This window comes from Tursiops truncatus, chromosome 3 (assembly GCF_011762595.2).
Source record: "Tursiops truncatus isolate mTurTru1 chromosome 3, mTurTru1.mat.Y, whole genome shotgun sequence".
In the NCBI taxonomy this organism is placed as follows: domain Eukaryota; kingdom Metazoa; phylum Chordata; class Mammalia; order Artiodactyla; family Delphinidae; genus Tursiops; species Tursiops truncatus.
The window spans coordinates 29,391,064-29,419,043 of record NC_047036.1 but is presented as its reverse complement, the minus strand read 5'-3'; the positions used below and the strand labels follow the sequence as shown (position 1 = coordinate 29,419,043).

The window sequence follows — 27,980 nt, the reverse complement described above, 5'->3', positions numbered from 1 at the left end:
AGGTTCTGTTCTTCCAGCTTCTGTTTTCTCAGTGAAATGCTGAGAGTAATTATAGGGCAAGAGATTTTGGAAATTTGAGGAAAGAAGGCGCAAAATAGTTGCTTAGGGAGAGTAGGCATGGGAGAAGATTGGTGAATTATAGTACGCTAGCCAAGCAGTGCTCAGGGTCCACTTGAAGCTATTGATTAAGAATTTAAAGTGAGATGAGTCAGAAGAGTTGCGTGTCTTACTCTTGCAATGTGCAGTTCCATGGGTGCAGGCTCAGGGTAGCCAAGGAGTTGAATCTAACCAGAGCGTGGTTTAGCTTAGCAAGTACAGGGAAGCAAGAGAGGCCACGAGAATTGGGATATTGGAGAGTGATTATCCTCAAAGACTATGGAACCTGAGCTGGGTAAAGAAAGTAATAAGGACATCAGGTTAAGTGGCAGGAAAAATGTGGTAGAATAAATGGACTGTCAGGGTAAAGTCAGTCAGTGGAGCTGGAATAGTAGATGAAGGTGTTGCTTGGGGACAGGGATCCTATTCTTGAATGAGATTATAAGGGTTGGAGTTATCGGTAATAAAAGATTTAAAGGATGAGTAGTTGAGGTAAGTTGGAGGACAGACTCATTGGAGGAGAGTAGGTCGAGGAAGTGAAAGACCAGGGTATTGAAAGGAGGATCACCTGTGTGGATATTGAAATCACCAGGAACTATCCTGTGAGTAGGGTTGAAAAGATTTAGAGTGAGCCAGGAGCTCAACTCTTCAATGAATGAAGTATAACCTTTTCAATTTTGTGACTTTTCTTCTTTTTTTTTCTTTAACTTTTTTTTTTTTTTTTTGCCAAAAGTCAGACTTAACAAAAAGTTGCCAGAATAATACAAAGAATTCCCATACGCCCTTCACCCAGATTCCTTAAATGTTAACATTTTACCTTATTCATTTGCTTTATCTTTTTCTATCTGTATACATATTTTTCCTTTATCTTTTCAGAGTTAAATCCAGACATGATAACCTCTTTACCTCTCAGTGTTTCAGTGTGTATTTTCTAAGAATAAAGACGTTTTTGTACATAACCAAGTACAATGTGATCAAAATAAAGAAATTAGCATTAATACAGTACAGTTATCTACAGACCTTGTTCAGATTTTGGTAATTGTCTCAATAATATTCTTTGTAAAAAAATCCCAGATCGTGCATTGCATTCAGTTGTCATGTCTCCTTAGTCTCCTTTAATCTGGAACGATTTCTGTGTCTCTGTTATTATTTTATGACATTAATGTTTTGGAGAGTACAGGTCAGTTTTTTATTGAATGTCCCTGAATTTGAGTTTGATGTTTCCTCATAATCAGATGCAGGTTCTACATTTTTGGCAGGAATACCTCAGCAATGATGTGTTCTTATCAGAGCATGAGGCACATAATATCAGTTTGTCCCATTACTGCTATTCATTTGCTTAGGATGGTGTCTGCCTGGTTCCACCACTGTTTTTCTCTTTGCAATTACGTGTCTTGTATTGGAGGTATTTTGAAACACTGTAAATACGCTGTTACTCCTTTATGGTTTTCCTAATCATTTTTTTCTTTTATCTTCCAGAGTGGTACTGGGAATGTCTTTTGCGACCATGGTTTTATAGGGTACTTGCTGTGGTGTTGTCCATCTTCTCCGTGATTGTTGTGTGGTCAGAGTGCACATTCTTTAGCACTACACCTGTCTTATCCCTCTTTGCAGTCTTCATACAGCTGGCCGAAAAAACATACAATTATATTTATATCGAGGTCAGTTTATTTTATATGGGTCGTAAATAAATGTCAGCCATAGTATAATCCTTAACTGTTGTATCTTTTCTCCATATATTTCTTCTAGTAATAATGAAAGCAGTGAAGTTTCCCACAGTGTTATTATTCACACTTCCAAAAATGAGCTTCATCATTTTACCCAGAATATAAAAACTAAGAACTGTATTTGAGGAGAGATGAAAAGATGCAAAATAGTGCAAAGTACTTCTATGAGAATGCTTTGATCCTCTTTATGCCAGTGAAGCTACATAACTTATAGTCTTCATGTGAAGAGTTGCCAAGGGAATGGGAGAACAGGCTCACTTCAGGAGGTAGCTTTGAAACTTATGGATAGGATGTGGGACTGATTAAGATGTAGATTTTTTTTCATAATTTCATTTTATGAAAAAATGAAATTAGGCGGTTAAAAATTTATACTGTTACTGTGTATAAGTTTTAGAATGTCAATAAATGTTAGCTGGAATTCAAAGATAACGCTTGTGATAGTATATAAGTATTGAAGTCTGTTAGTCTGAAACTGGGTTCTTTGTTTTCTTAGATTGCTTGCTTCCTCTCCATCTTCTTCCTCAGTATCTGTGTTTATTCTACTGTGTTCAGGATTCGTGTATTTAACTATTATTACCTGGCTTCACATCACCAGACTGATGCTTACAGCCTTCTTTTCAGTGGCATGTAAGTAGATTGTGTGTAGAAACAAGGGAAATGTCTCCATTACATGTATTCTTATGGATCTCTCTTTTATTTCTTTTTGTTTATGGGTCTTCACTAACACTTGTATTTCTATGAACTAATTGATTAGGTTTAAGTATTAATTAGGTGCTTGTTGATGGCTAGCTAAATCCTCCTTGAAGTTTAGGGTTAAAATGGGTATGCTAGATTAGGAAGGAAAAGAAAGACATAGTGAGCCTGGATTTACCAATTAGAGGGTCAATAAATAGGTTAGTAATAAGAAGAACATTTGAGAGTTTAGAGACTAAGTCAGACCTAGAAAGTGTTCTGAGGTTCAGTGGCCTCAAACTGAATTGTGGAGGACCAAGAACACCAAAAGAATAATTCTTGCTGAGAGATTTAGTAGAAGTTTAGAGAGATGGTTCCAGCTTGGGCTAGGTTGCACAATCTACTATTTGTCCGTATTGTTAACTTAGTCATATTAGGTTTTTAGGGCTGGACTTTGGGAACTTCAAGAGGAATCAATATCTGAGGCATCTCTAAGATTTTTTTTACCTTTTTTTCCCCAATAATTATAGACTCAAAGGGAGTTGCAAATATAATACAAAGAGTCCTAGTAACCTTCACTCAGCTTCCCCCAGTGGAGACATTTTATATTGCTGTTGTACAAACACAGACACACTACTGTTAACTAGACCACAGAGCTTATTAATTTTCAGTATTTTTTTTCCTTTATTTGTGTGTGTGTGTGTGTGTGTGTGTGTGGATTCCCGTAACCACCACCACAATCAAGATACAGAACTATTCTATCACCACAAAAGAACTCATATTACCTCTTTCTATTCACACCCTCTCTTCATTTTTGTCTCCTTCTACTCTCCAACTCTGTAGTTCTGTAAGGTTCTCTTTTTATCTGGTCAAAACTGAGCTCCAACTATTATTTATACCTGTAATTGTCAGAGTTGACATACTTTGATAAAACTTCAGTTCTTTTACGTACTGAGTACAATTCACCTGAGGATGTTACTGTCCTCGTCACGCTATTGAGACAGATTTAGATTACACAGATGGTAGGCGTGGAAGAGGCACATACAGAGGCACTCTGCAAATTCTTGGGATAGAGCAGTGGCAAACACCAGCGAAGGAGATAACCTGAGGCTGGAGTTTTGCCTTGTAGGTGTTGGTGTTTTTAAGGAAGATGTGATTAATAGGATTTTCAGAATGTCTCAAAAGTAAGGGCAGTTTGTATTAAGAATTAAAAATACAAATAGATGAGAATAATAGTTACAATGATCTGAAATGTTCTTAATGTAGTTCAACATAATATATAATGTATCTTCCTGCTTTAATTTTTATATATTGTGTTTATTAATGCTTACTGCAGGTTATTTTGCCGTTTGACTCCTCCTTTATGTCTTAATTTCTTGGGTTTGACCCATATGGATTCATCCATCTCTCACCAGAATACACAGCCAACTGCTTATACATCTGTAAGTATTGTCAAAAAAGAGTTCTTTAGATTCATTATCTATATAGGGTGCTATTATTGTGAAATTTATTTTTACTGCTGGCGGAAAAGTTCTGTTGCATTATTAGGATCTTTTTAAAAATTACTAAAACTTTCTTTTACAGATTGTATATGTAATTACTAATGACTGAATAAAAGTGATATTGCTATATCTTATTATAAAAAATTAATTTTTGGTTCATATAGGTTGTCCAGCTGAGCAATATCAATAGACCTGACCTATAATAATATTAACCTTTATGTTTATGGTCTTAATGTATTTGATGATTTTCAGTAGTATTTATAAAATATTAATATTTGAGGGAGAAAAATCTTAATAAATAAGCAAATTAAGATATAATAGACATATAACATTGTATTAGTTTATGGTGTACAACATAATTGGTATATGTATATATTGTGAAATAATTATCATAATAAGTTTAGTTACCATTCATCACCTCACAGTTACAATTTCTTTCCTCTTGTGATGAGAACTTAAAAATCAGTCTATTTAGTGCTTCATTTCTACTTTTTTGAAAACTCCGAATTAATTGATATAAATGGTTATGGGTGAATTTTCTAATGATGAAAAAGAATGAAAGCTATAGAAGTGTACTGATTTAATTTTTTCTTGCTCCTCAGATTATGGGTTCCATGAAAGTTTTATCCTTTATTGCAGATGGGTTCTATATATATTATCCTATGTTGGTGGTAATTCTCTGCATTGCTACTTACTTTAGGTAAGAAACAACATTGCTTATTTTCCACATATGCTTAGCCTGATCTGGATAACTTTTCTCCTTAAAGCTCTTTTAAATATTCACTGATTGGGTTCTAGTTGTTTGTTTTATTGTGACTTTGTGGGTGCTGGGCATAGTTTAAAGGGGTCGCTTGAGTGACTGGGTCAGGTTCTCCCTCCAAAGATATTTTCAAGAAAAGAGAGAGAGTTATTCTGTTACACATATTTAGTCTACAGAGTGATAGGATTAATTACAGAATGTTAACTCTGAGTCCTGGCCTGTGGTACTGGCAGCCAGTGTAGCTTATGAAGCACCCCCATACCCAGCTTGTATCCAGAAACATATATTAGTCTTAGGGCTTTCCCCACAATCATTTTTGGGTTTCTAGATATTTCAGATCATAGCCAGAACAGAGGGTCAGGTGAGGAACAGTTGAAATCAGACAGTACGTGTAAGGCAGGAAAGTACATGGGCTGCTCTTTTTATAGGATCAGAAAAAGTGGTAGAACCTTGGCAGAGATCAGACTCAAAAGGAGTTAAAAGACAGGTGTGCTTGGCTTCTAGCCCCCTGTCTTCCCTACTTCCACGTGTTAGGTGCCCACATCCTGTACTCTGCCTACCCTCTTCACTGCTTAAGTGCTCCATGACACACCAAAAATGCCCCTTAAAAAAAAAATTTTATTGATAATAAGTTTCATCCAACCACTTTTCATTTAAATCTTTCAGTACCATTATATAGTTATTGTAAATAATGTACATTATTGTACTGATATTCTAACACTAGGATATTGAGTAAACAGAAAAGTTTTGTTTGAAATAAATTCTCTATTGAATTTTGTAAAACATATATATTTTACCTTCTCATAAGTAAAGGAACTAAAGGATTATAATTTAAAATAAAACGGTTAATTTGAACTGACAAAAAAATCTAATATTTTCAATTTTTTTCCATAAGGTAGAAAAGACAGAGGTTGATACTATGAAAATCATGTATTAAAGGAAGAGACCAATCATCCTTTGGATATCCAAAATTATATTTTTATTATATGCTTATTCATTTTAACAGTTTATAAACTACAAATGGAACATTAAGAGCTTGTGATGTATAAATCATATCTTCTCATGTTAGTATTTATGTTGGTAAGATTAGCATCTCATCTTATTAGATTGTTATACTGATCGAGGAATAGATGGGTGGGATAGTGCCTTGTCAACTATAAAATCTTAAACAAATGTAAGGAACTATGTCTAAAAGGAAAATTGTTGAACTTAAAAATAATTCCTTAAAAGTGTTGTTTTAGAGTTAATTAAGATAAATTTTGAGTGCCCGTTTGTCTTTAAGAGAAAAAATGGTCATATTCCTCAATTTTCAAATTATAAAAATACTCTATTATAGGAGTATATGAAGCAATGCCTTGCTGACATTTCAATGGTAACTTGACTTTATAGGTCAATTTTCTTTTGAAATGCTGGTCTAATGCTGGTCTAAAAATTAGTCTAATTCCCATATTACTAGCACACAGCCATACCCAGAGCTAATATTCAGACTTAACTGCCTAGAGAATATAAAGCTGTTTCCTGACACTTTAGACAAAGCTAAGACCTTCCCAGAGACAATGATCTCATCCTGGAGTATAGTATTCCCACAAGAACATGAAGATGGTAAGGGAATATTTAAAGTCACGGAATTAGCATGACCATCTACCTGAAACCCTAGTTTTACTTACCGTTAAGTCATACAGAGCATTCCTTATACATTAAAGCAGGCAGATAATTTATGAATTAGCCAGATTTTTACACATCACTAATGTAAAATGGGAGATCTTCACTTTTTTTAAATTGCTCCGCTGTTTTCTCTTCCTCCTAACATACACACACACGTACTTCTTCTCCCTTTCTCCTTCTTCCTCTCTCCCCCTTGCTCCATGTATGATGTTGAGGGCATATGTGAGGGCATTAGCCTGCTGTGCCCCCCTTTGCCTGGCAAAGCAATAAAGCTATTCTTCTCTACCTCAAAAGAAAAAAAAAAAGGAAATCAATGAAAACGTTTGAGTACTAAGGTAATAAAAAGAGCTTGGTCTTTGTTTTGTCTTGGATTTAAATCCTCAGGTCTAAAATTTATTAATTGATCTTTAGCAAGGTTTTTAACCCCTTGTACCTCTGTTTCCTTATCTGTAAAGTGTTATGTATCTCTTAGAATTATAATAAGAATTAAATAAGAGTATCTGTAAATTGATGCATAATAGGAGTTTAACAAATATTAATCCTTCCTTCCTTGCGTGCCATATTTTCAGAGTATTTCTGTCCTGTACAACAGTGAGGTCTAAAGTAAATAGTAAATAAGATATAAAATGATAACCCCCAGATAAGCTATAGTAATGAATTCTGAGTTTATAGTAACACCTATTTAAATAGAATTGAGTAGTTCTCAGGATTAAAAAAACATGAAAATCAATTTGCATAACTAAGACTTTCTAAGCCAGAATATTCTGCACTTGTAAATACTGGTTGTGTATGTGTATTTTCAGTATTAATATTGCTGTTTGAATATAAGAAAAGAATAAATTGTTTTTATATTATAGCCATTGTTTAGCATCCTGCTATAGTAATCTTCTGAAGGTATGCTAATGGCCTAACTTAATTTGTGTCTGTAAGAAATATGGCTTTGGTGCATACCCTAGTCAGTGGAGTACTGGGCATATAAGCTTCTTAGAAAGGGAAATAAGTACTTCTTAAAGAAAGACAAATGTAGCTCTAGGTAACTTGACATGATAACTAGTAATAAACCATAGGCTTCTGTGGGGTGCAGATACTAAAGAACAATTAACATATCTTAATGTTTACAGTGTGAAATAATGCTTATCTTTTTGAAAATCGACTTTTATTAGCTTGGGAACTCGTTGTTTGAATCTACTTGGTTTCCAGCAGTTCATGGGAGATAACGATATGACATCAGACTTAGTTGATGAAGGAAAAGAATTAATCAGACGAGGTAAGATTTGTCTTTTAAAATGAATGAAAGGAAAGTGCTAAGACTGAGAAGTTCTTCCCCACTAAAGCTATTTAGGCAGAGCCTAAAGGGCCATCTCCAACAAAAGTAGAGAAAGTATTCTCTGTGGAGTTAGGTGAACTCTCCAGTTCTTTCCAACAATAACCTATTACCTTTGACTTTGTAGTAATTTAAAGGAAATTGGTCATAGCCTGATACCTTTACTTCAGTTACTCTACATCTAATTAAACCATGTTATACCAAATTTGAGACCACTTTTCTGTCTCTAGAGAAGAGAAAAAGGCAACGGCAAGAAGAAGGTGAAAGTCGACGAAGAGTAAGTACCGTACTTATTAAATTTCTGTAACCTAAAGATTAATGTGAAATATCATAAGAATCTTATTGATTTAGAATAATTGGCTAAAAACAGTGGGAAAAAGACATAGGATATACTTTTACAGAAAAGCAGTTTTAATAGTTTCAGATGTACATGTAGGTATCCTGTCAGACCTGTTGTAAAAAGTCATTAGTAGTAAATTACTTCATGTCCAACATCTAGCAGTTTCTTGCCTAGAGTAGGTGCTCAGTAAATATTTATTGGATAAGTGAATAAATTCATGCAATCTTGCTATTAAAGTGATTTTGATTGCTTGACAATTATGCTTTTTTTGTAATATGACATTAATTTTATTCCTCTTTAATTTTTCCTTAGTCCTTCGTTTCCTGAGGCAAACTAACCTCCTAGAGAATTGAAAAGGCAAAAAATGAGAAAAATCTAGTCACAGTTACCACAGGTTTTCAACATCTGAGTGTGTCCATTACCAGAGAAGTGAAGACTCAGGAGACATGATAGTTGTCTTCGTGTATTTTAGTGTATGTTATGTAAAGGGAGACTTGGTCTTTATTTCAGAAGGCATAACTAGAACAAAAGAGCAGAAGTGACTGGAAATAGAGTTCACCTTTTTGTGAAAACTTCCACAGTTTACCAAAATTGCAGTGGGATCATCACAAATAGAAATTTCCATGTCTTCTAGTAAGAGGGCCAAATGGTATCTGGCACGGTTATTTTAAAATGAAACCCTGCACTGCATGGGAGGCTTAATTAGGACCTCTAAAGTTCCTTTCAATTCTACGAATTTAATGAGTAGAATTCCAGTTAATAAGGTTTTAGTGCAGTTAAGACACAATGCCACATGAGTCATTACCTAATTATGTTTGTATACAACTCTAATTTTGCTATCAGAAATGACTTTTCAGGTCTCTCTGATTTGTACTTTATTTGGATGAGAGAAAATTTTATTAACATCTCATTAATTACTATGAGTTATCATAACTCTTACATGGTCAAGGTAACTTATTGTAGTTGTAAAACTATTTTGACATTTTAGATAGAATTCAATAACTTAAAAGAATCATAGCTAGCAAAAATGTCTATAAATATCTTCATTCAAGTTAAGTTTGGCAACTATTAAAAGCATTTAGAGATAAAAGAAGTAGTTATCTATACTTTCCTATTTTTTTTTTACATCTTTATTGGAGTATAATTGCTTTACAATGGTGTGTTAGTTTCTACTTTATAACAAAGTGAATCAGTTATACATATACATATGTTCCCATATCTCTTCCCTCTTGCGTCTCCCTCTCTCCCACCCTCCCTATCCCACCCCTCCAGGCAGTCACAAAGCACCCAGCTGATCTCCCTGTGCTATGCGGCTGCTTCCCACTAGCTAGCTATTTTACGTTTGGTAGTGTATATATGTCCATGCCACTCTCTCACTGTCACAGCTTACCCTTCCCCCTCCCCATATCCTCAAGTCCATTCTCTAGTAGGTCTGTGTCTTTATTCCCGTCTTACCCCTAGGTTCTTCATGACATTTTTTTTTCTTAGATTCCATATATATGTGTTAGCATACGGTATTTGTCTTGCTCTTTCTGACTTACTTCACTCTGTATGACAGACTCTAGGTCCATCCACCTCATTACAAATAGCTCAATTTCATTTCTTTTTATGGCTGAGTAATATTCCATTGTATATATGTGCCACATCTTCTTTATCCATTCACCCGATGATGGACACTTAGGTTGCTTCCATCTCCTGGCTATTGTAAATAGAGCTGCAATGAACATTTTGGTACATGACTTTTTGAATTATGGTTTTCTCAGGGTATATGCCCAGTAGTGGGATTGCTGGGTCATATGGTAGTTCTATTTTTAGTTTTTTAAGGAACCTCCACACTGTTCTCCATAGTGGCTGTACCAATTCACATTCCCACCAGCAGTGCAAGAGTGTTCCCTTTTCTCCACACCCTCTCCAGCATTTATTGTTTCTAGATTTTTTGATGATGGCCATTCAGACTGGTGTGAAATGATATCTCATTATAGTTTTGATTTGCATTTCTCTAATGATTAATGATGTTGAGCATTCTTTCATGTGTTTGTTGGCAATCTGTATATCTTCTTTGGAGAAATGTCTACTTAGGTCTTCTGCCCATTTTTGGATTGGGGTGTTTGTTTTTTGTTATTGAGCTGCATTAGCTGCTTGTAAATTTTGGAGATTAATCTTTTGTCAGTTGCTTCATTTGCAAATATTTTCTCCCATTCTGAGGGTTGTCTTTTGGTCTTGTTTATGGTTTCCTTTGCTGTGCAACAGCTTTGCAGTTTCATTAGGTCCCATTTGTTTATTTTTGTTTTTATTTCCATTTCTCTAGGAGGTGGGTCAAAAAGGATCTTGCTGTGATTTATGTCATAGAGTGTTCTGCCTATGTTTTCCTCTAAGAGTTTGATAGTTTCTGGCCTTACATTTAGGTCTTTAATCCATTTTGAGCTTATTTTTGTGTGTGGTGTTAGGGAGTGATCTAATCTACTTTTACATGTACCTGTCCAGTTTTCCCAGCACCACTTATTGAAGGAGCTGTCCTTTCTCCACTGTACATTCCTGCCTCCTTTATCAAAGATAAGGTGACCATATGTGCGTGGGTTTATCTCTGGGCTTTCTATCCTGTTCCATTGATCTATATTTCTGTTTTTGTGCCAGTACCATACTGTCTTGACTACTGTAGCTTTATAGTATAGTCTGAAGTCAGGGAGCCTGATTCCTCCAGCTCCGTTTTTCGTTCTCAAGATTGCTTTGGGTATTCGGGGTCTTTTGTGTTTCTATACAAATTGTGAAATTTTTTGTTCTAGTTCTGTGAAAAATGCCAGTGGTAATTTGATAGGGATTGCATTGAATCTGTAGATTGCGTTGGGTAGTAGAGTCATCTTCACAATGTTGATTCTTCCAATCCAAGAACATGGTATATCTCTCTGTCTATTTGTATCATCGTTAATTTCTTTCATCAGTGTCTTATAATTTTCTGCATATAGGTCTTTTGTCTCCTTAGGTAGGTTTATTCCTAGATATTTTATTCTTTTTGTTGCAATGGTAAATGGGAGTGTTTTCTTGATTTCACGTTCAGATTTTTCATCATTAGTGTATAGGAATGCCAGAGATTTCTGTGCATTAATTTTGTATGCTGCTGCATTACCAAATTCATTGATTAGCTCTAGTAGTTTTCTGGTAGCATCTTTAGGATTCTCTATGTATAGTATCATGTCATCTGCAAACAGTGACAGCTTTACTTCTTCTTTTCCGATTTGGATTCCGTTTATTTCCTTTTCTTCTCTGATTGCTGTGGCTAAAACTTCCAAAACTATGTTGAATAAGAGTGGTGAGAGTGGGCAACCTTGTCTTGTTCCTGATCTTAGTGGAAATGCTTTCAGTTTTTTACCATTGAGGACGATGTTGGCTGTAGGATTGTCATATATCGCCTTTATTATGTTGAGGAAAGTTCCCTCTATGCCTACTTTCTGGAGGGTTTTTATCATAAATGGGTGTCGAATTTTGTCGAAAGTTTTCTCTGCATCTATTGAGATGACCATATGGTTTTTCTCCTTCAATTTGTTTATATGGTGTATCACATTGATTGATTTGCGTATATTGAAGAATCCTTGCATTCCTGGAATAAACCCCACTTGATCATGGCGTGTGATCCTTTCAATGTGCTGTTGTATTCTGTTTGCTAGTATTTTGTTGAGGATTTTTGCATCTATGTTCATCAGTGATATTGGCCTGTAGTTTTCTTTCTTTGTAACATCCTTGTCTGGTTTTGGTATCAGGGTGATGGTGGCCTCGTAGAATGAGTTTGGCACTGTTCTTCCCTCTGCTATATTTTGGAAGAGTTTGAGAAGGATAGGTGTTAGCTCTTTTCTAAATATTTGATAGAATTTGCCTGGGAAGCCATCTGGTCCTAGGGTTTTGTTCGTTGGAAGATTTTTAATCACAGTTTCAATTTCAGTGCTTCTGATCAGTCTGTTCATATTTTCTATTTCTTCCTGATTCAGTCTTGGCAGGTTGTGCATTTCTAAAAATGTGTCCATTTCTTCCAGGTTGTCCATTTTATTGGCATAGAGTTGCTTGTAGTAATCTCTCATGATCTTTTGTATTTCTGCAGTGTCAGTTGTTACTTCTCCTTTTTCATTACTAATTCTATTGATTTGAGTCTTCTCCCTTTTTTTCTTGATGAGTCTGGTTAATGGTTTATCAATTTTGTTTATCTTCTCAAAGAACCAGCTTTTAGCTTTATTGAGATTTGCTATCGTTTCCTTCATTTCTTTTTCATTTATTTCTGATCTGATCTTTATGATTTCTTTCCTTCTGCTAACTTTGGGGATTTTTTGTTCTTCTTTCTCTAATTGTTTTAGGTGCAAGGTTAGGTTGTTTATTCGAGATGTTTCCTGTTTCTTAAGGTAGGATTGTAATGCTATAAACTTCCCTCTTAGAACTGCTTTTGCTGCATCCCATAGGTTTTGGGTCGTCGTGTCTCCACTGTCATTTTTTTCTGGGTATTTTTTGATTTCCTCTTTGATTTCTTCAGTGATCACTTCGTTATTTAGTAGTGTATTGTTTAGCCTCCATGTGTTTGTATTTTTTCAGATCTTTTCCTGTAACTGATATCTAGTCTCATAGCGTTGTGGTTGGAGAAGATACTTGATACAATTTCAATTTTCTTAAATTTACCAAGGCTTGATTTGTGACCCAAGATATGATATATCGTGGAGAATGTTCAATGAGCACTTGAGAAAAATGTGTATTCTGTCGTTTTTGGATGGAATGTCCTATAAATATCAATTACGTCCATCTTGTTTAATGTATCATTTAAAGCTTGTGTTTCTTTATTTATTTTCATTTTGGATGATCAGTCCATTGGTGAAAGTCAGGTGTTAAAGTCCCCTACTATGAATGTGTTACTGTCGATTTCCCCTATTGTGGCTGTTAGTATTTGCCTTATGTATTGAGGTGCTCCTATGTTAGGTGCATAAATCTTTACAATTGTTATATCTTCTTCTTGGATCGATCCCTTGATCATTATATAGTGTCCTTCTTTGTCTCTTCTAATAGTCTTTATTTTAAAGTCTATTTTGTCTGATATGAGTATTGCTACTCCAGCTTTCTTTTGGTTTCCATTTGCATGGAATATCTTTTTCCATCCCCTCACTTTCAGTCTGTATGTGTCTCTAGGTCTGAAGTGGGTCTCTTTTAGACAGCATATGTAAGGGTCTTGTTTTCGTATCCATTCAGCCAGTCTGTGTCTTTTGGTGGGAGGATTTAATCCATTCACATTTAAGGTAATTATCGATATGTATGTTCCTATTCCCATTTTCTTAATTGTTTTGGGTTTATTATTGTAGGTCTTCTCCTTCTCTTGTGTTTCTTGCCTAGAGAAGGTCCTTTAGCCCTTGTTGTAAAGCTGGTTTGGTGGTGCTGAACTCTCAGCTTTTGCTTGTCTGTAAAGGTTTTAATTTCTCCATCTAATCTGAATGAGATCCTTGCTGGGTAGGGTAATCTTGGTTGTAGGTTTTTCTCCTTCATCACTTTAAATATGTCCTGCCAGTCCCTTCTGGCTTGCAGTTTCTGCTGAAAGATCAGCTGTTAACCTTATGAGGATTCCCTTGTGTGTTATTTGTTGTTACTCCCTTGCTGCTTTTAATATGTTTTCTTTGTATTTAACTTTTGACAGTTTGATTAATATGTGTCTTGGCGTGTTTCTCCTTGGATTTACGCTGTATGGGACTCTGTGTGCTTCCTGGACTTGATTAACTATTTCCTTTCCCATATTAGGGAAGTTTTCAACTATAATCTCTTCAAATATTTTCTCAGTCCCTTTCTTTTTCTGTTCTTCTTCTGGAACCCCTATGATTCGAATGTTGGTGCATTTACTGTTGTCCCAGAGGTCTCTGAGACTGTCTTCAGTTCTTTTCATTCTTTTTTGTTTATTCTGCTCTGCAGTAGTTATTTCCACTATTTTATCTTCCAGGTCACTTATCTGTTCTTCTGCCTCAGTTATTCTGCTATTGATCCCTTCTAGAGTATTTTTAATTTCATTTATTGTGTTGTTCATCGTTGTTTGTTTCATCTTTAGTTCTTCTAGGTCCTTGTTAAATGTTTCTTGCATTTTCTCTATTCTATTTCCAAGATTTTGGATCATGTTTACTATCATTATTCTGAATTCTTTTTCAGGTAGTCTGCCTATTTCCTCTTCATTTGTTAGGTCTGGTGGGTTTTTATCTTGCTCCTTCATCTGCTGTGTGTTTTTCTGTCTTCTCATTTTGCTTATCTTACTGTGTTTGGGGTCTCCTTTTTGCAGGCTGCAGGTTCGTAGTTACCGTTGTTTTTGGTGTCTGTCCCCAGTGGCTAAGGTTGGTTCAGTGGGTTGTGTAGGCTTCCTGGTGGAGGGGACTAGTGCGTGTGTTCTGGTGGATGAGGCTGGATCTTGTCTTTCTGGTGGGCAGGTCCATGTCTGGTGGTGTGTTTTGGGGTGTCTGTGGACTTATGATTTAGGCAGCCTCTCTGCTAATGGGTGGGTTTGTGTTCCTGTCTTGTTAGTTGTTTGGCATAGGGTGTCCAGCTCTGGTAGCTTGCTGGTCGTTGAGTGAAGCTGGCTGTTGGTGTTGAGATGGAGCTCTCTCGGAGATTTTCACTGTTTGATATTACATGCAGCTGGGAGGTCTCTTGTGGACCAGTGTCCTGAAGTTGGCTCTCCCACCACAGAGGCACAGCACTGACTCCTGGCTGCAGCACCAAGAGCCTTTCATCCACACGGCTCAGAATAAAAGGGAGAAAAAGTAGAAAGAAAGAAAGAAAGAGGATAAAATAAAATAAAATAAAGTAAGGTAAAATAAAATAAAGTTATGAAAATAAAAAAATTATTAAGAAAAAAAATTTTTTAAAGTCAGAAAAAAAACGGACGTATAGAACCCTAGGACAAATGGTGAAAGCAAAGCTATACAGTCAAAATCTCACACAGAAGCATACACATACTCACAAAAAGAGGAAAAGGGGAAAAAATAATAAATCTTGCTCTCAAAGTCCACCTCCTCAATTTGGGATGATTCATTGTCTGTTCATGTATTCCACAGATGCAGGGTACATCAGGTTGATTGTGGAGATTTAATCCGCTGCTCCTGAGGCTGCTGGCCCTTTTTCTTCTTTGTTCTCACAGCTCCCAGGGTTCAGCTTTGGATTTGGCCCCGCCTCTGCGTGTAGGTCGCTGGAGGGCGTCTGTTCTTCGCTCAGACAGGACGGGGTTAAAGGAGCAGCTGACTCGGGGGCTCTGGCTCACTCAGGCCAGGGAGAGGGAGGGGTACGGAGTGCGGGGCAAGCCTGCGGCGGCAGAGGCCAGCGTGACATTGCACCAGCCTGAGGCACGCCGTGCATTCTCTCGGGGGAGTTGACCCTGGATCCCGGGACCCTGGCAGTGGCGGGCTGCACAGGCTCCCCGGAAGGGAGGTGTGGATAGTGACCTGTGCTCGCACACAGGCTTCTTGGTGGCGGCAGCAGCAGCCTTAGCGTCTCATGCCCGTCTCTGGGGTCCACGCTTTTTGCTGCGGCTCGCGCCCATCTCTGGAGCTCCTTTAAGCAGCGCTCTTAATCCCCTCTCCTCACGCACCAGGAAACAAAGAGGGAGGAAAAAGTCTCTTGCCTCTTCGGCAGGTCCAGACTTTTCCCCGGACTACCTCCCGGCTAGCTGTGGCGCACTAACCCCCTGCAGGCTGTGTTCACGCCGCCAACCCCAGTCCTCTCCCAGCGCTCTGACCAAAGCCCAAACCTCAGCTCCCAGCCCCGCCCGCCCCGGCGGGTGAGCAGACAAGCCTCTCGGGCTGGTGAGTGCCGGTCGGCACCGATCCTCTGTGCGGGAATCTCTGAGCTTTGCCCTCCGCACCCCTGTTGCTGTGCTGTCCTCCTCAGCCTCGAAGCTCCCCCGCTCCGCCACCCGCAGTCTCCGCCCGCCAAGGGGCTTCCTAGTGTGTGGAAACCTTTCCTCCTTCACAGCTCCCTCCCACTGGTGCAGGTCCCGTCCCTATTCTTTTGTCTCTGTTTATTCTTTTTTTTTTTTGCCCTACCCAGGTACTTGGGGAGTTTCTTGCCTTTGGGGAGGTCTGAGGTCTTCTGCCAGCCTTCAGTAGGTGTTCTGTAGGAGTTGTTCCACATGTAGATGTATTTCTGATGTATCTGTGGGGAGGAAGGTGATCTCTGCGTCTTACTCTTCCGCCATCTTCCCCCCTCTCCCTATCTATGATTTCTAAAGGCACTGTGCTAATTATACTGATTATCTGATGAATTCCTGATGAAAAAGAATTAGATTATATTACTCTGCATATGTAATCTAAATCTGTTATCACTGATGAATTATTTTCTGACTGTGTGTTCTTGTGTTATATAATCATTTGTTTTTCTTTCCTAGGAATGGAAAGAACGTTATGGACACAGTAGAGAAGATTCCACTAGAAACAGAAATGTTCATATTGACCCAAAAGAGTCAAACTTCTCAGATATTAGTACCAACCGATGTAAGTAGTTTATTGTCTAGTTTTCTAAGAAATTTTTTTCTTATGCTTGCTTGCATAGAGAGTGAGGATTAGTTACCCATCCAGAAATGCCTTTAGAGAACTATAAATGTGGTTCTGCAGTGACTTTACTTTTTTCATCCCTCAGTGTATGAGAGGAAGGAGAAACTCAAATACACATTCTGGTAGGAGAAGGAGACATCTGGGACATCAAGTGATTAGTTGTAATTACACTACCTAAATAATAGTACTTATCCCAGGCACATTGTAGGCAGGTACTGATTTCTGTTTACCTAGATGTTTTTCAGGCTGTTCAGTCATTTTTATAATAAGTTACTGATTGACCCATATATATCAGGTACTTTCCCAGGAATACAGGAATACAAAGAAGATAACTTCCATCCTCGGTTTGCCTATAATTTAGTGAGGGACTGATATCAGGCAGAAGACATTGGTCAGTCGGTTGGGTTAGGAAACCTCCCCACATCCTTGACCCTGCCATCTGCTTCTGGGAATGCGAATTCCCAGGATCCAGCACTGAGTAGAAGGCAGAGGTTGTTTGTCTTTGGGGGAGATGCAGGGATGCTGAGAGAGTGTAAGGGTGCATGCCTGATGCTGAGAGAACTCAGCTCAGGGGATGGAAAAGAATTCTTTATTGGGAACAGATTTCTGTTATAAAGAAGTACTGTTTAGGAATAAGTAGTACTTAGCCAGGTGAAGGGGTTTTAGGCAGAAGGAAGAATGAGTGACATGAGAGAACCTTTGGGGAAATGTAGGCTTTTCTCTATGACTAGAGCCTAAAGTAGAAGGCTGATGAGAGGCAAGGCTGCAGAGATAGTTGGGAAACAGGTATTATCATGCTTAGAAGTTTAGATTTTATGCCAAAGATAAGATTTCAATATGGAAAGAAACATGCTCAGATTTTTGGTTTAGGAAGATGAATTTGACATCTGTATAAAGCATGATTTCCAGGGAAGTGAGACAGAAACCAGTTTAGTGTCTGTTTTAGTAATGCAGTCAAAAAATGATGAGGGCTCCCTCTGCACTCATTCTTATTTCCCTCTCAAATCTGTTCATTCACCCAAGGGAAACTAGAATGCTCTTCTATACCAATAAATCTGATCATATCACTTCTCTGCTTAAAACTGTACAATGACTTTTCATTCTTATGGAAAGCCCTTCCGCATGTGAGGCTGGATCTCTCCCCATGCTCCCCCGGCCCTCTCTGCTCCGAGCACACCTTGCCTTCTGCTCACTCAAGCAAACACCATTCCTTCTGCTGTGCTGTTTCTCTGCCTGAAATGCTCTTCCTCCCCTTCTTCACCGCATTAGCTCCTGCTCACCTTGCAGATCTCACCCCCAGAGCTTCCTCAGAGAACCTTCCCCAGACCTCTCTGACTAGGCCAGATCACCGTCATGGTTACTAACAGGTTACACTCCTCTTAAACACACATCAGAGTTACCATTTTACATTTGTGTCATTATTTGATCATGGTTCATCTCCCTCACTAGATTGTTAAGTTCCGTTAGAACAGGGACCATACCTGGTTTTGCTCACTGTGGTATCACTAGAGCCCAGCCCAAAGCCTGGCATACGGTACCTGCTCAGTGGAGACTTGTAGAATTGAACAAAGACAACCATATCTGTAGTATATTCTATTTTATGAACGTATATCCTCAGTCACCCTGGTTTACAGTTTTCACAGATACCCACTAGTTGTTTGTTTTTTTTTAATTGAAATATGGTTGATTTACAAGGCTGTGTTAATTTCTGCTGTACAGCAAAGTGATTCAGCTATACATATATATATACGTTCTTTTTTATATTCTTTTCCATTATGGTTTCTCACAGCATATTGAATGTAGTTCCCTGTGCTACACAGTAGAACCTTGTTGTTTATCCATTCTATATATAATAGTTTGCATCTGCTAACCCCAAACTCCCAGCCCATCCCTCCCTCCCTGCCTCGGCAACCACAAGTCTGTTCTTTATAGATCTCCACTCTTTTTTTTTTTTTTTTAACATCTTTATTGGACTATAATTGCTTTACAATGGTGTGTTGGTTTCTGCTCCATAACAAAAGTGAATCAGCCATACATGTACACATGTTCCCATGTCTCTTCCCTCTTGCATCTCCCTCCCTCCCGCCCTCCCTGTCCCACCCCTCCAGGCGGTCACAGGGCACCGAGCTGATCTCCCTGTGCTGTGCGGCTGCTTCCCACTAGCTGTCTACCTTGCTTTTGGTGGTGTGTATATGTCCATGCCTCTCTCTCGCTTTGTCACAGCTTACCCTTCCCCCTCCCCATATCCTCAGGTCCTTTCTCTAGTGGTTCTGTGTCTTTGTTCCTGTCTTGCCTCTAGGTTCTTCATGACATTTTTTTTTCTTAAATTCCATATATATGTGTTAGCATACGGTATTTGTCTTGCTCTTTCTGACTTACTTCACTCTGTATGACAGACTCTAGGTCTATCCACCTCATTACAAATAGCTCAATTTCGTTTCTTTTTATGGCTGAGTAATATTCCATTGTATATATGTGCCACATCTTCTTTATCCATTCATCCGATGATGGACACTTATAGTGACACCTAATTCACATAATTATCACTCTGTTGAGATCTTTCTTCCTTTGTATATTTGTTTTGTAGTCTGCAGTGTAGCATTGCAGCTCTATTTACAATAGCCCGGAGATGGAAACAACCTAAGTGTCCATCATCGGATGAATGGATAAAGAAGATGTGGCACATATATACAATGGAATATTACTCAGCTATGAAAAGAAACGAAATTGAGCTGTTTGTAGTGACGTGGATAGACCTGGAGTCTGTCATGCAGAGTGAAGTAGGTCAGAGGGAGAGAGACAGATACCGTGTGCTGACACGTGTATGTGGAATTTGGGAAAGAAAAGATGTCATGAAGAACCTAGGGGTAGAGCAGGAATAAAGACACAGACTTACTGGAGAATGGACTTTAGGATATGGGGAGGGGGAGGGGTGGGCTGTGACAAAGCAGGAGAGAGGCATGGACATATGTGCACTACCAAGTGTGGGGTGGATGGCTGGTGGGGGGCAGCCGCATGGCACGGGGAGATCAGCTCGGTGCTTTGTGACCGCCTGGAGGGGTGGGATGGGGGGGGTGGGAGGGAGGGAGCAAGCGGGAGGGATATGGGAACATGTGTGTATATATAACTGATTCATTTTGTTGTGAAGCAGAAACTAAAAAAAAAAAAAAAAAAAAAATGAGGGCATGAAATAAGCACCCTTGAGATGACCCTGGAGATAAAGAAGAAAGGATGTGTTTGGATGAGATTTAGCATAGAAGAAATAGGAGGAAACTAAAGTTTCAGTTAAAGCTAGAAAATAGAGGGAGGATTCTACAAAGAGATTTGGAAGTTTATCATGGATTTGGAGTTAACAGAATGCAGAGATCTGGGAGTATGGAGAATGGTTAAGAGAAGAGGAAACACAAAGCCTTAGGATGATGAGTTAGAAACTGGCATGTGGTAGGCAACCAATATTTGCTGAATGAATGAGAGAAACGGTAAAGGGCAGAGTCCAAGATGACAAAAATATGAGAGAATTGGCTTGCCTTAGATTTTCAAAAAAACCTATATTATAGTTTGTTTGAAGCTGTTGAGCTGCTCAAAATAACATTGTGAAAATTTAGGTTGTTTATGAAGTAAACCCCATTCACGTAGAGAAGGGATTAGTTCTCTAGATCTGTGCTGACCAGGGTGGTAACCATTAGCCACATATGGCTGTTGAGCATTTGCAGTGTAGCTGGTGCCCCATATTGAAATGATAATATTTTGTATATACTGAGTTAAATTAAATATATTAAGATTAATTTCACCTATTTCTTTTTACTTTTTTAATGTATCTACTAGTAAAAAGTAAATACGGGGCTTGGAATTTATTTCTGTTGGACATTACTGCCCTAAACTATTGCTTCATGGGAAAAAGACTCAGGCCTTTTTGAAGAGTTTGAGTTGATTACACCTTAAAATCCTAGCCGAGAAGTGAGATGTAGCACCCCCTGTATTCAGTGTGCAACCAGCTGAAACTTAATTTGATTATGAACAATTTCACTGTTATGATACCATAGTTAAATACTAATTCTGATTCATATTGAGCCTTTGCGCTATAGCTGCTTCTGAGCTTAGACTACATACAAGGGAGAACTTTTCCTTGTTATTTTCTATCATACTATTAATCATTTTAATCTAATTTTAAGATAACTACATAGTTATCTTTTCTTAATATTGTCTTTACAATCAAAATTCACATCCTTTATAAACTTGACTTTTCTTTCCATGAGTCCATAGACTGTGACCCATAAAAACAATAGAAAGTGGACATTTTTTTCTTCTTTTGCAGCAGCATCCAAATATACCAGGGCTAATAATAGGACTGAAAGGGACCGAATAGAACTCCTCCAAGATGCAGAACCTTTGGATTTTAATGCAGAAACATTCACTGATGATCCTCTTGAATCTGAATCAGGAAGGTAAGTTCCAGCTTATCATTTTGGCTCCAGCATTCCTCTGAAATTTTAATAACATTCTGACTTGATGAGATAAACATAAGGAAAGTATTCATCTTTACTACTAATAAAAAGCATATTAAGCAACCTTTGAAACCTTTTAACACCTTCTAATGCTTCTGTATTTAAAAAATTATAGCATCTAGTGGTGGTGATTGAAATTAGTATCTTCGCAAACTACTACTAGTAGTATGATAAATAACAAAAAGAATTGAAATCATTTGGTAGAATCTTAACAATATTTATATGCCTATTTCTGACAATCCCGTTTATGAAATGTATCATATTTTGCAATAGTTTACATAGGTGTAACTGGGTGGCACACTATTCTAAGCACTTTAACAACAGTAATTGTATTTTATGGTTGTCAGTCCAATTGAATTTGCATCCAGAGAGGCTCAATAACTTACCCAGGATCACACGGCTTGTAAATGACAAAGTCAGGCATTTAAACCCCAGGACTCTGGCTACAGAGTCTGTGCTTTAGGCTACTATACTATGTAGAAATAATTAAACAAAAGCAAATCATCATATGCATGAAGATATTTGCTATAGTATTGCCTATAAATAGCAAAAAGAATATTCTATTTATATTCAACAATCTAGTTATTAAATCTGTTAAGTTCCATGATGTATTTTACATTTCCCCACTCCTTTCTTTTTACATCTCTCACCCCGCCATATGTGTCATATGTCATAGGCTCTAAAACCGTCATTGGTTGATTTATAATTAGGTAAATCCCTTTGGGATAACATTCTTGGCTAAGTTCCTGATTTCAGCTACTGAATAGATTTTACAGTTCTTACAAATTATGTAGCCACTTCCTTTTAATGTGTCCTTGTTTTTCTCTCCTTCTTTATTTTTGATGCCTTGGATCATTTCTTTATCCACCTTTCAGGTATCAGCCTGGTGGACGATACCTCTCAATGTCTCGCAGCCGAATATTTGATGATGTTTAAAATCTGTAAGAATATATGGAATAACTAACCAAGATCAACACATAAGTTCAGTCTTTATGAACATCTGTATGCCCTAGAATTTACACTGAACTCTTAGTGAAAAGTGTCAGGATAAAAAAGGCACTAAAAATTAATGGGATCTTAGTAATAATAGTTTATTGTTCATTGAATAGAGTATCATCTTTTCTAATAAGGTTTGTTACATACCATTCCTGAAGTGTCTGCCTTAGAAGTACAGTTACAGTGGAAGGATTTAATTCATGATTAAGATCAGTATATGTTGAAAACATGTAGTTCAGTTTGTTTCAGATAAATTTTTTTCAGGAAAGTTGTTTCAAAGGTCCAAGGAAGCCATAGTTGTAACTGAATAATATTATACAGTTTTATTATTGTGAGTTACATATTTTCTGTTTCTAAAGAGTATGTTGATCCTTTATTTCTCAAAGAGATGGACACCTCAATAACAACCATATTTACAAAACCCATGTCTTAAAACACGGCTTACTTACCAGACATAACTGAATGTAGAAAGCTCTTTTTCAATACTGTATGCAAATTAGTTAGGTTTTTGCATGTATAATTAAGATTATCCTTCAACTGATACTGTTTGTATCTTCAGCATGTGTACTATAATCAGGTGATGTATTCTTTCAGTCTTTGGTGGTAACTGGAAATTGTCTTATGCTTTTGGTATTGTTTTGTAAAATTTTCATTTCAGAGAGAGGTGTTCACCTTTGACATTTAGCATATTGATTTGAGTTGATTATTCCATTTAAGGAGAATCGTAATTATTAATGGTAAATAGTGGGGGGTTTTAATAACCAAAGAGTCCCACAAAATTCTCTGCTTTTGAAAGTTGCCTGTTTATTCCTTTTGTAAAACAATATCTGGTTATTCAAAGGTAAAAAGTCAATCCATTTACTGTTATTACTAACAGTTAAATTATGATTTATAGAAAACAGAAAACTAGTTGAGAATGGAGATGTGTAGTAACTTGTTGGTTAAACATGTTATTATTTAAAATTGAATTTTTTAAACTTTGTGTTTAAGCCAAAGTTAGGTATTATATTTTAAATCATCAGTGTTTTATTTCACAGTGACTATAGTTGAGCACAACATGTTTGCAGAGAGTTATGTCCCTGAAATATTTGCAACTCTGAGAATCCATACCTTGGATTCACCCAGTGGTGACTGTACTTGAGCTTGCCCATGGCTGTCTTAGTTTAACACCTATTATCCCGCGTAACTTTTAGTAGTGGCCCAGTTTGAAGATGAATTATATAGTCAAATTTGATTATATGTTTCTTGAGGGTAGTTTTTCCCTGAATCATATTTAAATGTTTTATTTTCCTCTTTTCGTAATGTTATCATTTAAATTTTTTAAAAGCCACAGTTTTATGCAGATACTGAGAGGAATAGTGTATCATCCTAATTATCTGATTTTTATGAACTTTGAGATTTGATCCCTTTTAAAATATCAATGGATAGATTTTACTCTCAATCGAAGATTATATAGACTGCTTATTTAAGAACACACACACACAGCCTTTTATTGTGAAGCATGGTTAGAGAGCAGTAGGCCAGGAGCAGAGATAATTTAACACTGTTTGAAATTTCATGATTGACCATTGAAACCTTGGGCAAATCATGTAACCATTCAGTGCCTCAATTTCTTCATTTTCAAAATGAAGAGGACTCTTGCTATTTACCTACTGATCTACCTCACAAAGCTATTGTGAGGGTATTGAGTTGATGTTTATGTGGTGGCGTTTAAAAAGACAGAATAAGTTGTTAGCTGTGCTGGTTTTGTTATTTGAAAATAGTGGATGGGAAAAGGATCACCCCAGGAAGGGGTCCAGTTTCTTATTATTACAGAGAAGCTTACAAGTTCCCAGAGCAAAAGCTCTTTTGGGAATAATTAATCAAAATCCTTTGAAAATAATATTGTTTTATTTTTCAGTCTTTGGGTTTACTTTGGAATATTTTCCTTAAGTATAATGTTGTTTCTCATCAGGTTTTATCATGAAACTCAGATGCTATTGTAGAAATAGAAGCAGAAAAAGAGAAGAAATGATCCAGTTACTTTTATAACTTATAATACCCTAAGATATATTGATAGAAATAAGTAAAGGAATGTACTACTTTATTTTATTGTTAAATTTTTTATGATTATAATAACTTTTGAGTTATTTCCAAAATAATTTTTGGTTGTTTAAGTGATCCAGAGTATTCAACTTTTTAAGCAGAATTTATCTTACAGGATTTCAAATATGATCATATAGGAAGGTTACCTAGCTAGGTAAATTTGTGTTTAGAAGGTAATGATTTAACCCCTGAGGACTAAGAGTTCATTGCTGGGGAAATGAGTTAATGTTCATTAAGCCACCTTGTAAAAAACTGTAATAAGAACAAAAGTTTTCTGTTTTGAGAAGCTTATTAAAATATAATGATATCTACTGCAAAACGTTACTACTAAATTCATAACACTACATGCAAAGTACATTTCTTGAAGAATTACTTCTGGCAATTACCTTTTGAGGTGTTTCTTACATAATAGTTGATATCTGGTTAAATTTTCTAAATTATTTTTCTAAATAATGTTAGGTAAGGATATTCTAAGCCAGTAGTTCAAAATAACCATTGCAGAAAATAACAATTAATAATCTATTAATTTCATGAATCTATAAGTTGCTAATTAACTTTTGTTATTACTACATCAATAATTTCTTATTATCAATAGAGCATTTTTGTAAAAATCATTATTAAAATAAACCTAATTATTAGAATTTGTTCTCTTACCAAATGAACGCAGGGGCTTTGGAATAATTTCATCACGCAAGAGGCCCTCATTTCACAAGAGTGGTAAGGGCTAAATCAGAACATTCAAGGGTTTTTCATTTATAAAGAATAGATCAGAGAGTTTGACAATCGAAACTTTCTTAAAAAAAATGCTGCCAGTTGATTTGGATTTGGACACTACTATTTGATTAGATTATCAGTTCTTAAATTTATGCTGGTTGTGTGCCCAAATGAACTTAAATGTGGATAGGAAAGTCAGTGTGAGTGTTTTTTAAGTATATTTTAGAATATCAATGAAGGGATTCATTGATGTACAATAGCAAACCTCATTTTTTTATACCTTTAGTAGATTTAGAGAATGTTCTTGATTTTTGTGTTGATTACTATTTTAAAGGAAAAATAAACTCTCCATAATTATAATTCACACTGTTCAGTAATGTGAGTTTTATACTTGTGATTTGTGTGGGCAATGCCTGAAAAATCACAAGGATAAATATATTTGCACTAAGAGGCAAAACATGTCCCTGAAAACTCTTAACATACTTGAATCTCCAAAATACAATGGATTGTATTGTATTAAATTCTAAATGTTGAGAAGTAAATGAATTTAGAGTTTTATCTTTCATTTCTTTTCTTCCTTCTTCCCTTCATTCCTTTTATACCTTCCTTCCTATCTGAAGCCTCTCTGTATAGTATGACTTCTAATGTGCTGACAGATTTTTTTTCCGTTTGTTCTTTGTGTACAGTTGTTTTTGATGATCAGTGCACTCAGAAGGTTCTTACTACAGATCCCACTACTTGAATAGCAGTATTGCACTTAAAGTAGTGAAACAGATTTTGCTAGACAACTAAGCAACATCTGAATGTAAATGTGATGGATGCTAGCTCAGTGTGTTGTCTTTTTCGCCACTAAGTAAGGCACTTCAGTAAAATGAATTATTCTCAGTGTAAATGTTTTAGCATAAAATTAGACTTCCAAAACCAGTAATTGTTAAAAACGAAACAAGCAAACAAACCCAAAACATTAAGAACCTTGAGGCCTCTTTTTATGAAAAGGAGTTCGTAAATAATATACATCATTGTCAAAGTTTTCATTAAAGAGAGGTTGGAACAATATGAGAAGGTTACAGGAAGCCTTCTGAATTGTGAATTCCCTTTGTGTGGGGTACTTCTTTCCAACTCAGTGACTTTTTTCCTGCTCAGAGACCTGGAAGACTAGGCAGTGTTATCCCCTGTACTAACTCCTGGAGACCAGGTCCTGTGAACCGTCTCCACCATCAGAGCAGCCACTAGTCCTGCCCCATCCCCAGTCCCATTGCAATGGGAACATACCCTCACCCCTAATTCCTTTCATGTTCAGCCTGGTTTTCCTAACATTTTATTTTCACTTTCAAAAGATTTGTCCATCGAGGTTGATCACAATTTTAAATTTGTTAATAAAGCAAGAATATTGGCATGTTCCTCTTCTTATAGATATCCTAAAAGACTTTTGTTTTTAACACACTTCCTGGTGTGAATTAACCTTTTTTCCTGTGAAAATCTTTTCTTTTGTGATTATCCTGATCTCACATTATTTTGCAAAAGGAGATTTTTACTGTACTTAGTGCAAAAGGGTAGAAAGAATGGTTTACTGTGGCAGACATAGGGAGAATAAAGTCATAATTTGTTCATCTGACTGTACAACACCATTTTGAGTTATTATTGACATAAATCTTATCAACCTAATCACTTAGAGCTGTATTTCTCAAAAGAATGCTGGCTAGCATCTTCCCTACTTAGTACACCAAATTGTAGGGGAGAGACTTTTTTTTTTTTTTAAAGCAATCCAATGGATTTGTTTTGTCCATATTTTGAACACAACTTGAAGGATTTTTCTCATTTAGAAGATAGAGAACATGTGGACCTGTCTTTTAAATTACTGTAATCTCATATATATGTTTATAAATTATAGCATTGAAAAAAGAGCTCTAATATTGATGTTGTTACCTTCTGATATTTAATTTTTATAAAATGTTTTTGTAAGTAACTAATTGTAGTATTGCTTTTAAGTAGTTTAAAAATCTTTCTCAAATAAGTTCTGCCCAGAACCTATTTCCTTAGGGCAATACTCTAAAGTTCAGTAGTCCAGTATGAGTTTGAAATACTCCTACATCTCTCTTCAGTATCTTTTTATGTATACCAGTACCCAAGCAAAGTATACCAAATGCCTAATTTCTGTGTTGCATTAATAAAGTACTTGTTATTTATCTAATTCAGTGGATTAGGTGAAATAGAAGATAAGTCTTTCAAATGTGCATCTGATCATAATTTTCAAAATGTACATTATGTTCATTTTTGGTGCATGATGCCAATTTATCTTTAATCAGCTACTACTACCTGGTATGTAATGGCAGATGTTTTCCTTTCTGACTAATGGGTTGTAGATGTAACTATTTTTCTCTGCAGATTCTCACTAAATATGTATTTGAACAAACCTGCAAAGTGCTACCTATAAGTAAGTTAGCATCTTTGGCCTTATCTATGCATAATGTTCTCTTAGTTTGGTTTTGACAAACTCATGGACTTGGAATTGCTTTGTAGTATTTTAATTTATTGCGATGTAATGAATTTTTTGAAATGTTTATTTGATTAGCTGTTAAAATATAGGAAATTATGTAGCTTTGCATGAAATAAAGTACATTTCTACAAGTTACTAAAAATTTTGCTGATTATGTGTTTTACTTCATACCACCTTTGAGATTAAACTCTTTTTAGTAGACTAAGGCATGTTTTGTTCCTTACAAATTTATTAACAGGTATCACAAAAGAAATGTTTTAAGGTAAATAATTAAATACTGTAGGTTCCACATTACTTTATCTTGTGTTTATAATTAAAATAAATAATTGTTATAAAACAAATATCATATATTAATGCATATACGTGGAATCTAGAAAAATAGTACAAATGAACCTATTTGCAGGGCAGGAATAGAAATGCAGATGTAGGGAATAGATGTGTGGACACAGGGAGGATGGAGGGGAGGGTGGGATGAACTGGGAGATTAGGTTTGACATAATTACACTACCATGTGTAAAACAGATAGCTAGTGGGAACCTGCTGTATAGCAC

At 36.4% G+C, this 27,980-nt stretch overlaps 1 protein-coding gene across 6 annotated transcripts in view; it reads left to right on the top strand.

Annotated features, from left to right (window-relative positions):
* The window catches only part of LMBRD2 (LMBR1 domain containing 2), a 55,091-nt gene extending 27,520 nt beyond the window's left edge, over positions 1-27,571 (top strand). For 5 of the 6 annotated variants that reach the window (XM_019930153.3, XM_019930150.3, XM_073802055.1 and 2 more), the window contains 9 exons: positions 1,576-1,757; positions 2,317-2,450; positions 3,832-3,937; positions 4,600-4,697; positions 7,586-7,689; positions 7,977-8,023; positions 16,467-16,572; positions 20,948-21,077; positions 22,013-27,571. In XM_019930153.3, coding sequence (XP_019785712.1) covers positions 1,576-1,757; positions 2,317-2,450; positions 3,832-3,937; positions 4,600-4,697; positions 7,586-7,689; positions 7,977-8,023; positions 16,467-16,572; positions 20,948-21,077; positions 22,013-22,073 — 968 coding nt within the window. In that variant the 3' untranslated portion in view covers positions 22,074-27,571. The remainder of the gene's footprint in view (positions 1-1,575; positions 1,758-2,316; positions 2,451-3,831; positions 3,938-4,599; positions 4,698-7,585; positions 7,690-7,976; positions 8,024-16,466; positions 16,573-20,947; positions 21,078-22,012) is intronic. The other variant, XM_019930152.3, reaches the window with a different exon arrangement.
* The last annotated feature ends 409 nt before the right edge of the window (positions 27,572-27,980 follow it).